Source organism: Artibeus jamaicensis, unplaced genomic scaffold (assembly GCF_021234435.1).
Source record: "Artibeus jamaicensis isolate MK-2021 breed Jamaican fruit bat unplaced genomic scaffold, CSHL_Jam_final scaffold_916, whole genome shotgun sequence".
NCBI lineage: Eukaryota > Metazoa > Chordata > Mammalia > Chiroptera > Phyllostomidae > Artibeus > Artibeus jamaicensis.
In genome coordinates this window covers 2,225,103-2,241,241 of record NW_026522059.1, presented here as the reverse complement: position 1 = coordinate 2,241,241, position 16,139 = coordinate 2,225,103, and the positions used below count along the sequence as shown (strand labels likewise).

General features: G+C 60.5%; 1 protein-coding gene across 3 annotated transcripts in view; it reads right to left on the bottom strand.

The window, feature by feature from the left end:
- The window catches only part of TRAPPC9 (trafficking protein particle complex subunit 9), a 219,722-nt gene that overhangs the window by 58,716 nt on the left and 144,867 nt on the right, over positions 1–16,139 (bottom strand). For all 3 annotated transcript variants that reach the window (XM_053660957.1, XM_053660956.1, XM_053660958.1), the window contains one exon: positions 7,756–7,908. In XM_053660957.1, coding sequence (XP_053516932.1) covers positions 7,756–7,908 — 153 coding nt within the window. The remainder of the gene's footprint in view (positions 1–7,755; positions 7,909–16,139) is intronic.

Here is a 16,139-nt window from a genome sequence, read left to right as displayed (position 1 = left end):
CCGCCGCCTCTGATTGAAAACCACACGCCAGGCCTCCGAGGCGAGTGGCAGCACCTGCATGCGGAGCAGGCACGGCACCGACCGATGCGCTGGCAGGAGGAGCTTTGAAACGACTCGTCAGAGGAGCGAGTCAGCGCGTGGTCATCGCAAGGTGTCAAGTGGCACCGGGCCTGTGGAAACCATGCCGGTGGCATCTGTCTGTATCCATTTGCTTTCGGGCGTGAGCCATAAAATTATACAACTGAGCTAATAAAGCTAATTACCTGCACCCACATCGCCCCCCCCAATTTGGCCCCAAAAGCCACCAACACAGGGCTGTGGGGCCGAACACAGGGCCGAACACAGACACAGGGCTGGCCGACCCGCCAGCGTGGCAGCTGCTTAATCAGCCGCCGCTACCACAGCCAAGATTACAGCATCGGAGGGATGGGGGCGGAGGCGCCGCCAGCAGTGTTTCTCCAATGCACAGGCCCTGGCACTTGGGGCAAGAGGTCAATAAATAACAGTGAGAAGGCAACAGTTCGTCCCATTACTTCTACCAGGAAGGACATTTCCACAGGGCACCCCGCGAGGGAGGCCAGTGGTGACTGGGGGCGGTGCACCTCCTCAACTTAACCCCAAAGCTTTCCTGTTAGACTTGAGGACATGGAGAAATGGACAGGCAGAACCTGGCACTTCCACCTCCAACAGCTTCTGAAGCTCGGACCACTGGGGCCCACAGGGACACTGAGGAGGCTGATGCAGCTAGTTGGTGGCAGGATTGAGGTAGCCTGACCTGTGGTCCATACTCTGGACACCACCCTCAGACATAGCACACCTGGCGGCCAGGACTAACAAGGGTCCCTCCCGGCTCAGGGCCCCGGCCACCTCACCAGTCAGCCCCCGCACCCAGCCAGGAGCTTGGCGGCCTCCTTCCTCCAGCCCAGAGGCAGCCAACGGGAGCTCTCCACGGTGCTGAAGAGCCTGCCTCGCTGGGAATCCCTTTCCGGTCACCCAGGACAAGCAACTACATTTCCAACTGAGTCACAGCTCCTGTCCCCAGGAAGGCATACTCGGTGACCCTGCAGCATGAGGACCTTGCCATCACTGTCGGTGCTGACCCAGGCTCTGCAAGTCTCCTGGATACTCCCACACGGAACGACTGACAAGCCCCGTGAGCCCGAACCAGAAGCGAGTTCCCAGCTCAGTGTAGCCCAACCCACCCTCTGCCTCTGGGGCCCAGGGGCAGTTTCTGACACATTCCTTTCACAGTGCCCTCCAGCCCTGCCACGCCCTGCCTCAGGGACACCGCTAAGTCACTCACAGCTCCTGCTAGTCACAAGCCCCAGGAGGTGATGAGCCACCACACCCAGGGTCCGTGTCCAGCCCTCGCTCAGTTTCCATCTCCTCCACCACACCCAGCTAACATCAGCATGTCAGCGGACGGGCAGCCCTACCTTTCAAACTGCCAGCTTCTGCAAACTGACAGGCCAGAGCTCAGAGGGCTGTGTGCGGTCGAGGGTGGGGGCCCTGGTCAAGGGCACTGTGCCTAGCACATGGCAGGAGCTCCCCAAACACCTCTCAGATTCGCCCCAGCCCTTCCCCTGCCCAGCCTGAGCGGTGAACCTGCTAGCGATGTCCGGCACTAGCCACACAGGTGAAAAGGATGAAAAGACCACCCAAGGTGAGAGCCTTCCCACTTTGAAGAACCCTGGTCTATTGTGTAAGAATCTGATCTTGTCAGCCAACCACCGTTACTAGTTAACTTTAATAAATCAGTATTTGTGCAAGGCCTTTTTTTTTTTTTTGCACACATTTGCAGGCACGCTGTCTCAGTTTCTCTGCATGTCTTAGGAGCCATGTGTGCTCACTTCTGAACCTTTGGAACATGGCCGGATGCAAGGAAAACGCAGGAGGTTACAATGCTGTCCCTCCAAGTTCCACCCGTGAAAATATCAGCAGTGAAATATTTGGGACTGTGCTGTCTCAAAGGGCCATTTGAAGCCATAGAGCCACACTGGTGGTCCCGTCTGTCTATGTGACAAGTGCCACAGGACCCCCTGGTACTTCACAAAAAAACGACTGTCCCATCAGCTCTTCCCAGGTGGTGCAGCCCCGTGGGTGACTGGCTCTGCTGAGCCTGCTGAGCCGGCCAGCACTGGACTCGGAATGCCCTGCTGGTGCACACGGTTTACTGAGCAAAGCTGGGCACCTGTGCTGGGCCGCTACTAGGTGAGCATCCTGGAGGGGGTGCTGAGGGGTGGGGGGGCTGCACCTGCGCACCCCCAGGAAGGCGGACTGTCTGCACCCACCTGCAGGCTCTGCAGGGACGACAGGTGCAGGGACTCAGCCCAGCCCCACTTCAGCTCAGATAAATTAGCAAATTGTCATAACCAGAAATTAGGCTAATAGAAAGATGCTCTGAGTGATTAATGGGCCTCTTCCCCAGGACGCTCTTTTCCAATTTGCACTGTGAACTTTGAGAATGCTGACGTTGGGTGTTCTCCTCTGGGGGGGGAGGGGGCACACTGGCATGGAGGCATCTCAGCCCCGCTCCCTGGCATCAGTGACCCAACTGGACGGAGGATGCCCGGCAGCGGGCCGAGCTCCCAGGGAGTCTGCCAGGGCCCCACGCCTGGCAGGGCGGGGCGCGTCTGAAACGTGGGGGTGCACTGCTGGCTGGGGCAGGACCAGAGCTGCCCTGCTGCTCCCGGCACAACGACAGGTTAGCGAGCCCAGCTGGGCCTGTTTTCCCTCCTGTGGAATGTGGGTAAAAACTCCATAGAGCTTCTTTAAAAGTAAGTGAGCAAACCTACAGAAATTGCTCAGAACGGCACCTGGCATCCAGTGAGGGCCACACTTCAGCTGCACAATTTTGTGGTTCTGTTGTATGTAAGACACACATGTCCACAACTGTCCCACCAAAAGTGCACAAAATGTGTGCAAACCCAACACGCCCCCAATGCACAAACACAATGCATGCATACACACGCACCACACCACACCCAGCTCACCGCATATGGGGTGCACACGTGCACACACCATGCATCATACACGCACCACACCACACACAGCTCAACACACAGCACGCACACATACACCACACACCTCACTGCATGTGGCACACACGTGCACATTTGGAACAGTGGTTGATGGGCTGGGGGAAGTCCTCTCCAGTTCTCCTACACCAGCCAGATCTGCAGTCTGCACTCTCCATGTGCACACCCTGACTCCTTTCAAAGCCATTTTAAGGTGTGCATGGCACCATATGTGTTTTAGGGGGAGACAGTGATGAGATCTGGGTCCCTCCAACCTCCCTCCCTCCCTCCACCTTCTGAAGGCCTAAAGGCCAGGGCAGCTTCCCAGCACTGACGGGAGGCTGCAAAGCATGTGCAGCGTGGGACTCACGGCCTCGGAGCCAAGTGGTGGCCCACAGCTACGAATGCCGAGTTCCCTGAGGGCAAACACCGACTGCCACTGTGTCTTCTACCCAAGATGCTCAAGGACTCAGCTGACCCAACAATGGAAGCTGTCAGCACTACAAGTCATCCAGATAAAACTAATTCTCCCAACGTGCTCAGAAACCACAGTGCACAGTGTGTTCCAGGAGCCCTGCTCAAAGACGACTTTTGTACAGGGTGAGAGGACAGAGCTCCGTCAGGAAGCATCTTCGAGAACAAGCGAGAAGCCAGCTGGCGAGGCCAAAGGGCTACCCCAGGAGACCCAGGGGGGCCTCACCCCTGTGCGAGGACTGGGAGGAGGAGCCGGCCGGGGCAGACTCATACAGTGAGGTGCCAGGCACCGCAGCACTCCCACTCAGCTGTCCTCCTCCTGGTCACCCCAGCTGAGGGCACAGGGGCGACGGCCCTGCAAGAAGACGCTCAGGAAGCCCAGATGAAAAGGGACGACAAGGGTCACCACCGCTGCTGAGTGTCTCAGACGTAGACAGGGCGATACACATCTACAAGGCCACGACATGCGGCTGGGGCACGGGCTATCCCCAACCCGCCCCGGGACGCAGGGCCCTGTGCTCCAGGAGGACACCTTGCTGCCCCACACCCCACTTCCCAGTCATGCATGTCACTGGACCTCTGCACCCACACAGACCCTCCACCTGCAGCGTCGATTCTCGGGCAGCGAGGCCCAGTCTGCTGCTGGCTCCTTAAGCCCCCTCCGCCACACCCTCAGAACAGCCGGGTGGCTGCACATGGTCTGCCGACACAGCAGGAGCTGCGTGCTCATCAGACGCCCCAGCAGAGCCTGCCCAGAGCCCCGGCCCACAGCCTCGGTGGGGTCAGCTGTGCTGCGCACCCAGCTCTCATCAGGACACCCCCAGGGCTGGGCTCTGGCAGGTCAGCAAGCACTTCGCCAACCCCTGAAATGCTCGAGAGGACCTCCCAGGGGAGGTCCGCCACGAAAACAAGGAAGCTTGCTCCTACCCCTCCTGTTCCCACCGCAGGGCAGGGGCAGGGGCAGGGCTGCCCTCTGGAAACGGCGCCAGGCCCACTGAAGACGGGTGACGCTGGGTGCAAACTCCCTCCACGCACTCCTCGGAGCCCTCAGCCGACAGTGACAGGGCCAGGTGACAAGGCAGTGACCAAGGTGTCTTGGGGGCCTGTGGCGTTGGGGCTCTGTCAACAGGGACATTCCTTCCTCAGCCCCTCTCCGGAACTGCGACCCACTCGGTAACCACTGTATGTCCCACAGAAGCCGAGCAAGAACTGGCTTGCATAGTGGCAATGACAACAGAACTGATACGGAGGGTTTCCAAACACAGGCAGATCTCTTAAATTAAAGGAAAAAAGCAGTAACTCAAACGTGAGTCCATTGGTTGGGCCCAGTGCCAGACTGTCAACTCCTTCACAGATTTAGAGAACTTTGGGGTGCTTGCCCAGCACCCCAGTGGCTCACAGCCCTCGGTCACCTCCTCCACATGAAGTCACCCTGGCCCCGCAGGGAGGGGGGTGGCCTGATCGCTCCAGGCAGCCTGTTGGCCCACCAGACCTGCCGCAAGCCTTGGGCTGCGCTGGCTCTTGGCCAGTCACCAGGGCTGTGATTTTAAATGTCTCCACTGTCACCCTCTGGTCCCAGGGCTCCTTGTCCTAAAGCCAGCCCACCTCTGTCACAGAGCAGGGTGAAGTCAGATGAGAGGAGGGGCCTGAAGTGAGGGGCTGCCCACATCAGCTGGGGGGCCCAGCACTGAGGGCACAGGCTGCGGCAGGGCAGGAGGAGGAGGTCGCTGAGCCCCACCCTTGTCTGCAGGGAGGGCAGGCGGGAGGGAAGGCGGGCAGGCCAGCCCACCTCTGAGAGTCCCGCTGAGGCCTCCACTGCTCTCCAGGCCTGGAACGTGCCAGCCCTCACCTGGGAAAGTTCCGGGCCCAGCCTCCCAGTGGCACCTTGGTGCCCACCCCACGTCGGCCCCTCCCCTGAGACGGGGCCTCCCAGGACCCGGGGCACAGAAGAGGCGGGGCCGGGGCTTCTGGAAGCCCCAGGCTTCCCCTGGGGTGGCAGCAGAGGCTCTGCAGACAGGGACGCACGGGCCCCTTGGGAGCGCCCAGCCTCCTCTGCAGCGCATCTGTCCAGCCTCCCGTGCTACGCGGGAGGCGTTTCTTGACTGAGGATGGGTGGTGAATTAAGCTCAGGTTTTTATGATGTCTAAATATGGAGAGAATATTCCCAGAATGCACAATGAATCTGTGGTCCTCCCATCTGCTGAAGGTCAGGTCTGCAGCTGCAGAGGTCTGCTCTTCACCCCACCCAGAAGTCGTCACCACCGACTCTGCCCAGGAGGCAGGGGTGCCTGGCACACGGGAGGCACGCACTGCCTGCCTGTCCCATGAATTACCGGGTGACACAGACAGCAGGGAAGTCGGCCTCTTACTGGAGTCCAGGCTGAAAAGAGACACCCAAACGCATGTTCAGCCCTTTGGTCCCTTCTGGTGGTCCGGGTGGCGAGAACCGCGGACTTGGAGGAAGACCGGCAGGGCCGGGGCGCCAGCTCCTGCTCTCTACGCGTGGACCTGAGAGGCAGGGCTCATCCGTAAGACAGGATGACGGAACGCCCTGGCAGCTGCTGAGCCAGCACCTGAGGACTCGGCCCAGCCCAGGGCGGCTCCTGGGACACGGAGGTGCGGCACCAGCAGGCACTGCCTTGGGTCCTAGTGCCCAGGGAGCCCAGTCCCTGTGGGTCATGGGGAGGCAGGCCCCCATCCCCAGGCTTTCTGCTGTTGCACAACCCATAGCAAGACCACTCAGAGGATGAACCCCTTCCTACTGGGACTCCAAGTGCACAGTCCCTCATCCCCTGGGCACTGGGTGGCTGGAAGTGGGGGCTGAATCTGACCACCAGGCCTGCCTGGCTCTGCATGGAGCTCCCGAGGCCCCAGGGCCCTGAGGCCCAGGGTGGGGTGCCTGCTGCCTTGCTCCCGGACCTCCCAGTCAGGAGCTTGCAGAGCCGCCTGGCCCTCCCAGTTCCCGCATCACGGCCGCACCTGCCAGGCAGGGTGTGAGAACGAATGGGCTTCCCTGGCCCAGCCTGACAAGACGTGAGCTGCTTTCATGACCCATTCCTTGGGGACCGGCACTGGGGGGCGAGTGCTGCACCGGCAACCCCACCAGCTGGTCGCTGGCTCCCCGCTTCCTGGCTGGCGCTCCCCCTCCCCAGTGGAGCAGGAGTGCCCACCACAGATGTAGAAGACACGGACCCACAGGGGAGTGGCGCTTCTCCCAGGCTCACCTGTGAGAACTAACCAGACCCCCCGCTTTGCGCTGAGCTCTGGGGAGGCCGAGAGAAGGACGTGTCCAGCCGTCCTCACTTTCCACTCCTCTCCGTACACAGGACGAGGCCGCAATCCCACACTGCACTGCTGCAGCTCCATGAGCCCCCGAGCGCCCTGTGTTCTGTGCCTGCTTCCCAAAGCCTCCCGCCTGCACACAAAGGGCTCTTTTGTCACCAGCCTCGAACCCACTCCAGTTTGCACCAAGGAGTGTGCCTCAGCCCCCAACCAGGGCTGCCTGCAGCCTGCAGCTCTTCCCAGGATCTGGGGGAGAGTCTGGAATGGCCCAAGACTGTACAGCAGAACTGACATGTGAACAAGACAATTAACACCTCACAGCCCCGGGCACAGCACCCTGCCCGGCTCCCTGCAGAGCAGCGAGCCCCTAGGGGACGCCCCCAAACCCTCCCCGTCCTGCAGCGTGGCCCCTTAAGGGCCTAGCGTCATGCCTGGCCCAAGGCCAGCACTCCGTGACAACTGCTGAGCAAACGAGTGGGCAGGGCCCTCAGCAGAGTGCCCACCAGGAGCCAGGCGCAGCTCTGAAGTCCAGGGGTGAGCAGGCTACGTCGCAAAACACTCCTACAGCCGTCTTCTTGACGGTGCCACAGACCCCCGAATGGCACCTTCCGGCCCTGCTCAGACATAATCTGACTGCGTCCCCCCTGACCACAGCATCCTGTGTCCAGCTGTCAGTTTGCAAAACTCTTCAAGCCAGCACTGAGGGGTGGCCGTCATGGCCTGTCACCACCTTGAACATCAACACCTGCAAGGAGCGCTTGGCCTGAGGCCCTTCCGCGGTGTGAATCAGCACTTCACCAGCAGGGCTCGCCAAGGGGGGGGCTTGGAGGGACGCGGGGTCTTCAGCCCCTGCCTCCCAGCCGTGGCATTTCTGAGCTCCCTGTGGACAAAGGGCAACAGCTCACCCCTCTGAGTCCCCTCAATGGTCAGAAGGCCTGAGACGGGTGCATCGGGCTCCCCCGAACCCCGTGAAAAGGATATGATCCGCCAACGGATGCCCAGCTTGCGGTTGATCTCCAGGCCTCGTGCTTCCTGCCTCTCTTCTTCCAGCTGCTTTGAATTTGCAAATTGTCCCTTCTCCCCAGGGGACTCTGGGAAACTCTCAAAGTTGAACTTGTCTACTTGAATGGCCATTCTAGGAGAAGGGAGAGACACAGGAAAGAATTAATCAGGAGGGCAAGGCCTTCAGCTGCCGGTGGGGAGTAGGCCCATGCCAGCGTGAGACGGTGTAATGAATCATTACTGTAATTCACAAGGGGTTCATGCCAAGAAAATGAAATAACAGACTCCCAAGGCAGCTCCGGCTGCAGAGCTGGTGCAGCACATCGAGCAGGCCTGAAGTCACAGCCACAGATTCCAACTCAGGGGCTCTGGCCCCAGAGGGACTATAAATTCTGGAACGGGCAGGGCAGACAGGTCCCGGTGTGCAAGGAACTCAGGGATTAGCACCTACTTAACCTTGGGGACCTCAACAGCCCCCTGGGAACTCCAGCCTCATCAGCGGGGCACTGTGTCCTTGCCGGGCCGCCTCGTCTGCACACAGCAACCTTCACCCTCATCTCCCGCCTCCTCCACGGCCACACTCCCTTCAGCTCCATCACGGCACCTGCCATGAGCTGTGTATATTTGGTTTGGGACGTAACTGTCTATCAGTCCTCCTGGGCTTAGCTCTCTGAGGGCACAGGTCCTCTTGGCCCTGGTCACCTCGGCCGCCCAGGCCTAGAGCAGCACCCAGAGGCCACAGCCCCACACAGCAATGTGCAGACCCAGAGAAGGAGCCAGCGCAGGGCCCCTCCCAGCTGCCCAGCCCCTGCATCAGCACCGGTGTCCCACCATGTCCCCCGGTCCTCCATCCCCTGGTCTGCAGGGGACACACAGCACTCATGCCTGGTACTCGAACTCGCTGCCTCCACCTTCCTACTGCACTGCCGGGAAGGGTGTGGAGGGTCCCACTTCCAGGCCCTGCAGCTCCGGCTCTGCCTCAAAGTGACAAGAGTACATCAGGGAAGGGCCGGACCACCCAGCCAGACCCAGCGGATCGCACTGGCCTTTGAGCTACTCCCTTCAATGAGCAGGAGAGAGACCAGCACCCAGCTTGTGCGAACACAAGACCGAGCCCGGGGAGAGGTCTCGAAGCCGTGGGAGCGCGGAAAGCAGCCCCCGCTAACCCGGCAGTGTCGGCGCCCCAGGAGAGCTCCAGACTCCGGCATGGCACGAAAGAGAGCATTTTGTAGCAAGAACTACACTCCAAAGTCGCATTTACTGTTCTGCTCTGATTACAAAAGTAGGTGCTGAAGAAAATGGGGAAAGAGAGAAACACATGGAGGAAACAAGGCCTCACAACCTCACTCTCAATGGTGACTTCCTGACCTGACGGTTTTTCCTCGTGCTGTGTTTTAACAGTTTAAGTAGCTATATGTGCGTGTATGTGATCATTCGTACACACATACACGTAACTTAAAGGCTGGCTTTGGAACATACTATGTGCACTTTCACACCGCTGACACCCCGTCTGCGGGGCGCTCCATCACACAGCCGGTCTTGACTCACTCAGTCCCCCCACTGCAGACCCTCAGGCGTGTCCCACTGTGCGAGCACCACCGAGAACAGGCGGGGCGGGCGCTGTGCTTGGCCCCCTGCCCCGCGGCCCAGCGTGCGGCCTGCCCGGTGCCGTGGACTGCTCTGCACCTGCCTTCTCCATCAGCAAGGCCGTCTTTCTGTAGAACCGTGAAGCCTCCGGGTCCTGACCCTGCGTCGGGGCCACGGCGCCCTGCACCTGCCTCCCGCCTGGCGACGGTGACTCCACGGCATGCCCTCCTCGCCTGGGCTTATGCCTGGAGTCTCCAGCCCTTTCCTGGGGGTCAGAGAACAGCCCTGAGGATATCTGCAATTCCTCACCAGAAAGTGTCCAGAAAGTCACTCAAAACCACTGCTGATCCTCTGGGAAATCACAGCAAAACTGCAAACGTTATCTCTAGCGGTAACGCGGGAAGGAAAAAGAGCAAGCGTGCCCAAGGCCCGGCGCGCGGGCACCTGCCCTCTGTGGGCGGCAGCGCCAGAGCCAGCAGCCCCTTCCCAGGGCCCCAGCGACGCCGGCAGCGCGTCTCTGCCCAGGGGGCTGCGCGGGCACGGAGGTGGCGCTGCCACGAAAGGCCGACGCCACGCGCCTCGTTGTTCTCGTGTGTTCCTGCTGGCCCTTCCATCACAAAAGGCACCGTGCTGGGCACATGTCCGTGCAGAACCGGTCTCTGGGCTCCCATCCATTTCTCAGGAACGGGAGGGCACCTGTGGGGAAGGACTGGGCGAGGCGGGCGGCTGGGGGGCGGGGCCTTCTCAGTGGCCTATGAGTCCTCCACACGCTCCAGGACTCCTCTGCAGCCTGGGCTCTTCTGTAAAGTGGGTCACTGGGCACTCTGTGAGCAAGCGTGACAATGTGTACAAACGTGCCTGGCACTCTGACAGGGTCCTTCCAGGTGAGCCAAAGGGACCAACTTGAACTCTGGAAGGAGGAGAGGCCCAGGCTCCCCTCCCAGAGCAGGACTTCCCTGATCTTATGAAACACACAACCAGTGTCAGCTCTCCCAGGAGGCACAGCCCCACCCACGCGCTGCCTCTGGGGGAGACGCACCCCCTCACGCTGGGGAAGACCCTCACGGCACTGCTGTGCAGTCTCCTCCCCTGCGGCTGCAGCCCACAATCCCCGTCTCATCAGAGTCTGTGCAGGTGAGCGGGGACGGCAGATGCGCAGGGGTCGGCACGGTGCCCAGGCCACGAAGAACACTCTGCACAGTGGCTCCTGCCATGACCATCTCTTCAGCGGTGCAGCCGGGGAGACCAGGAGCGGCGAGGTGAAGCGCGCACCGAGCGTGTTTGGGACGAGCTGCAGACGTCCCTTCGGACCCCGTCCAGCCCCCTCGGTGTTCCCGGCCGCCCCCGCCCCCCAGACAGCCCCTGCCACTGCTGCCACTGACGATCCTGTTCATCTTTGATGAGTCAGAGTTAAATAAAAATTAATGCCACTACTGAATGCCAATTTTCATGTTTAATTTTATGGCCAAATGTGACAATAATAGTCAAGAGCTGGCACTAAAAAAGGTGCTGTGATTTTTAAAGAGTCTATTAAAAAAAAGCACTGGTTTTTAAAATACCATATTGTCTGATTCAGTCTTTGAGCAGCTGATGACCTCGCCGGGGGAGCTGCAATGATGGCATTTAAACACAAATCGAGGCGTCGGACTTGGAAGGACTACCCGCGCATAATCGCGCTGAACTTTCGCTGGGAGGTAGCTGACAGTCAGAAGACGGGGATTCTGAGTGTGCAGCGCGCCACCCGGGAGTCTGCGCAGCCAGGCAGAGCGCCAGCCTCTTCTCTCTGTTCAGAGCCGAGCACAGCCCCAGCGGAAGCGAAGCGCCTGAGCCACCATTCCGACGAGACGGGCCAGGAGAACGGCATGAACATGACATTTGGGTCACACCCCAAAAGAAGAGGATTTTCTCCTCAAGCCTCATAGATCAATTATGGTGTAAAAAAAAATACATATATATACATTCCTTCCTCATCACGATTTTTAACTGAAGAGGAAAAACAAACCATGTTCAGAAACCCCAAACGCACACGCCCTGGTGAAGCATCGTCAGCCGTCCTGCCGACAGCATGTCAGGGCAGCAGCGCCCGGCACGTGGGGTGGCTGTCACCTCCGCCCGCACAGCAGCCAATGAAGAACCATGTCCACGTGCTGCAGAAGGTGAAGTCACCTGCCCAAGGCCACAGAGGTGCCAGATGGGAGCCACAGACGTCCTCGCCAGGCTGGCAGACTTGAAGCCCGCAGCAGGGTGACTGCAACAGGGGAGGAGCTGTTTGGAAGTCCCTCTGCCTTGCGCCCGAATGAGGATGAGTGCTCCCCCGCTTTCCCCAAAGGGTCGTGCTCAGCCCAGAAAGCGCCACCGCAGCACCCACCTGGGTGAAGGACTCAGACTAGGGGCAGTGGACACGTTAGGGCTCCAGACTTCCTTCAGCAAAAAGCCGGCACGTGACCCAACGCTCGGGCTCTCTCGGGCTCCTTCTAACTTCTCCTGCAGGGTTTGCAGAGACCAACAGCGACAGCGTCACAGTCACACAGCCTGCTCTGCCGCCATCACCCTGCAGAAGATGTGGCCACGCCACTGGGCCCGGACCTGCAGTGTGGGCCCCGTGCCAGGTCCCCAGCCCGGCAGCAGCTCCCACGACACTGACGAAGCCCGCGCCCTGCACCGGACTTGCAGGAAGAGCTCCTGGAGGCTCCACAAGCTCTCGCCCACCCAGCAACCCGCCAGCAGAAGTGTGAGGGCAGGACGTGCCACCAGTCACACCTCGGTTTGGCGGGGATGCCACTCAGGGCCAGAGTGAGGGGCGGGAACCTGGGACAAGCCACTTGCAGGCCCTCGGCTCAGCACACGGGGCTCCACGCTGGGAGCCCTGGGCCAGATGGCGCTCGGAGAGGCGGGCTGTCCGACCTGTGGCAGGTGCTCGGCACAAGGCTGCTCGGGATGCTGTGTGAGTGCAGCAAAGGGACGACTGGTGTTGCCTGAGCAACCTCAGGGACAGCAGGAGAGCTGTGTGGGCTGAGGCAGGGCGGGCAGGGGTGGAGGACCACCCTGGCACAGGCACGTCCCTGCTGGGAGCTGAACAGGGTGCCGGGCGACAGCGACCGCGGACCCTGGGTGCTGCTCAGACTTGACAGAGGACACTGGGAAGGGACAAAGCCAGGGAGGTAAGCGGGGTCTCACTGCGTATGCACCCATCTCTCTCCTTACTTGCCCAGTCGGTGGTCACAGACCCGGGCGGCTGGGCCCGTACTGGAAGGACTGTTGAAGTCAGTTTTTAGAAGAGAGATCAAAAAGGTAGCGCAGAAAAGAGGGACATGGAGAAGGCGGAGGGAAAGTGTACCATCCAGGCCCTGGCCGGAAGCTTGGCTGGGGAGAGCGCTGTCCCAATACGCCAGGGTTGCGGCTGGGCCCCTGGTCAGGGCGCGTGCAGTATGGGACAGTGAGTGCATCGGCCAGTGGAACAACAGGTCACGTCTCTGTCTCCCACCCTCCGTCTCCCGCTCCCCTCTAAAACCGTAAGTAAAAAAGTAACTTTTTAGAGAGGAAATCAACTAGAGGGGAGAACACGTGCTGTTTGCGACTGTCACACAGGTGAGCCCTGAAGCTGCTGGTTTTACTCTCTCCACAGAGCAGGTGAGGAAACTGAGGCACAGCCAACGACGGGACCGCCGAGGGTCAGGCCTACGTGGGTGCAATGCCCCTCCACGGAGCCTGGGGGGTGGGGGCGGGGCACAGGGCCAGGGAGGGCCTCCCCATGAGACCGCAGAGCCGGACAGAGGGAGAGAAAGAAGGAATAACGGGGACGTCTCGGGCAGCTCCCCCAGTTTGCTGCAAAAGAAAGAACGCAAGAGAACTAAAGGGAAGCTCTTCTGACACCCAGGTCTGCAATGGACCACAGCGGTCCCCCCATCAAGTTAATCGGAAGCAGAAGAAGCCGTGGAGCTCAGACACCCCAAAGTAGCTCCTTGGAACAGCTGCAGGTGGACCCAACCATGGGTGGTGGGCGGTGGGCGGGAGGCGTGCAGGGCCTGAGCACCGCCCGTCCACAAGGGAGGTGAAGATACAGATTATGGGGAAGGACAGCAGGGCCTCTGGGACCCTCCATGGAAAACGCCCCTACACGCGTGCCGCCGGGCCTGGGGCGTGGGCCCTCACCGGGCACTTCCTGGCAGGCCAGGCTCTCTCAGCCTCGCTCCACCCCCACAGCCACCCCCGCCACCAACGGCATCCCTGCTGATGTCCAAGTCCCACCACAGAGGAAACAGGGCCCAAGGCAGAGGGGCAAGGGTGTGTCCCAGAGGCGGAGGCGGCCCAAAGCCCCCTCGGGTCACAGCAGGACTGAGTTCAGCTGCCCGGCTCTGTGACCACCAGCTGGGCAGCAGGGAGGAGGGAGACACAGCGGGGCCTGTGCCCTGCCCCCCGCCAGGCTCCACCATCCGGCCGAAGACCAGGTTCTACTTGCAGCTCACGCACTGTGACCAGGGAGCATGTCCTGAACACTGTGACCCTCCGGCTTGTCACCTGTGAAGTGAGCACACTCCCCACCTAAGAAGTGACCTGTGGATTCATTAGGACAGTGTATTCTTAATAAGCAAACCTTTTAGAAACTCTAGTTCTTTTATTGCTGTTACCATCACAGCTACACTTTCCCACAGGCGCCTGAAAAACAGTGTCCCCGACCCGGACACCCGCTCCTTCTGGCCTGCCCCTGCCCGTCACTGCTCCCCCCCATCACCCCTGAATGGCCTATGAGTCCTTCTTCCCTCTGCCCCGCAGGTCTGAGCAGCTGCAGGCCATGCAGACCTGCCCGCCCTGTCCCCACCCGCTGGCCCGACCTCCTGCCCCCTCCCACAGGAGCGGCCGGAAGGATCCGGCACTCTCAGCTGGCCCACGCGGCCTCCGCCCTGCTGGCCTCTTCCCCTCCTGCCCGGGAGCCCATCACGCTGAACACGCACTGCCGGGTTTCCAGGGCACCGCCTGCCTCGAGAACAGAGCCAGGCGGGGTGACAGTGCGTGAGGAAAGCGGGTGCTGCTCCTAGAGCTCTCCGGGGGGCAGCGGGCCCCAGGAAGTCCGGCAGGGGCAGGCAGCACCGTCCCTGCACTTGAGGACCAGGAGGCAGCCGGGTGCAAAAGGCAGAGGCTGGTGATGGGGCCAGTGTTCAGGCCGAGGCAGTGGCCACGATCCAAACCAAAGTTACCAGCAGGAAGACAAAGTTCCTGAGGGACGGCTTCTCAAAGGGATTTATAATCAGAAATCACCTAATTATCAATCACCTGTGTGCAAACTGACACATACATAACCTTCAACAAACAGCGTTTTCAAGAAAAATACAGGATCTATTTATAGAACACAGCACAAGAACTAAAGGACACTCCTTTAGAAAATAAAAATCGGAACGAATTTCCAGAGGCCCAAATTCTTCCCAAGAGGCCTAAGCACCAGGGGAAACAACGCGTCTCAGAGAGAACCCAGGACCCTGCCGGTCCTTCCCAGCCGGCCCGGCCTGGCCCCGTCTGAGCCCCTCCCCTCCAGCGCCTGCACTGGGGCTGGACGGGAGAAACAGGGCCCTCTGTGCTGAGCACCATGGGAGCTTGTCTGCACGTAACTCCCGTGAAGCCCCGCTGGTTTCACAGGTGGGGAGCCAGAGGCTCCAAGGGCACTCCTGGTCTCGTAAGGGTGGCCAAAACCCCATCAGGAGGGGCCGATGGGATGCTGGGTGAGGAGGGAGGGTGCTGACCACATGCCTGGCCCACTGCAGCCCAGTGCATGGGGAGCTGTAAGTCAGCAGGCTGTGAGCAGGAGGGGCAGTGGAGGAGGCTGGGACGAGCCCAGGGGTGGGGTGGGAAGGCTGGGGCAGGGGCAGCACCCTGGGAGTCTGCAGTCAGGGTTGGGAAGGACAGTGCTGGCCAAGGAGTTGAATTACTGGAGCGGGGCGGGGCATGGGGGAGGAGGGCACAGTGGTGACCTCGCAAGACCCTGGAGACCTGAACTCAAGAGGACAGCACTACCCTCGAGACTGCAGCGATGCGTCCACAGCCTGACACCCACGAGGCAGCTCAGAACGGGTTTCTCCACCCTCTCTGAGTGTCGCCCACCTGCCCACACCTCTGTGGCTGGGGCTCTGCCAGGGCGACCCAGGACCTCCTGCCTCCAGTATCACTGAGATGTCACTGGGAGCACACCATGCCTGCTCGCCTAGGATACAAACACTAGCACTCTGCTCACCGCATCCCCAAACTCATGCGCCCTTCCCCCGCCTAAGCTCCCTGCTGACCACCTCCCACGCACCTACCCGGGCTTCTCGCTCCCCTGGGGAAGCACAGGTCCAGCATCAGCACTTTGGGTGGACTTCCCCTCAACAGACCGAGCTCGCTGACCACCAGGCACGCACCCTGTCTCTCTGCACCTTCCTAGCACCTGGCACGCTGTCCGGCACATGGCAGGCGCTGCAGGAAAACACTGGTTGAACCCAACGGCCCCCAGAAGCCGTTCACAGCATCGCCCTCCCAGAGGGAGCGACGTGGCATGGAGCCGGCTGGCTTGAGGTGGTGAAATGCCCCATTCTGTTAACAAAACGCCTCAATCATGCTAGACCCGTTGCCATTAGTAAAAAAGTGCTATTCCGTCCAATTACACATTTCATCGATTCTGAATTAAACTTCGCATTCCCCTAAACTAAATGTGAAAAGAAAAACAAGGACAGAAAGTGCTCAGACTCCCCTTGCAAACCACTGAAAGGCGTGTGCCAAGCTCAGGGAGGGGGTGCCGCGTGTCCTCTC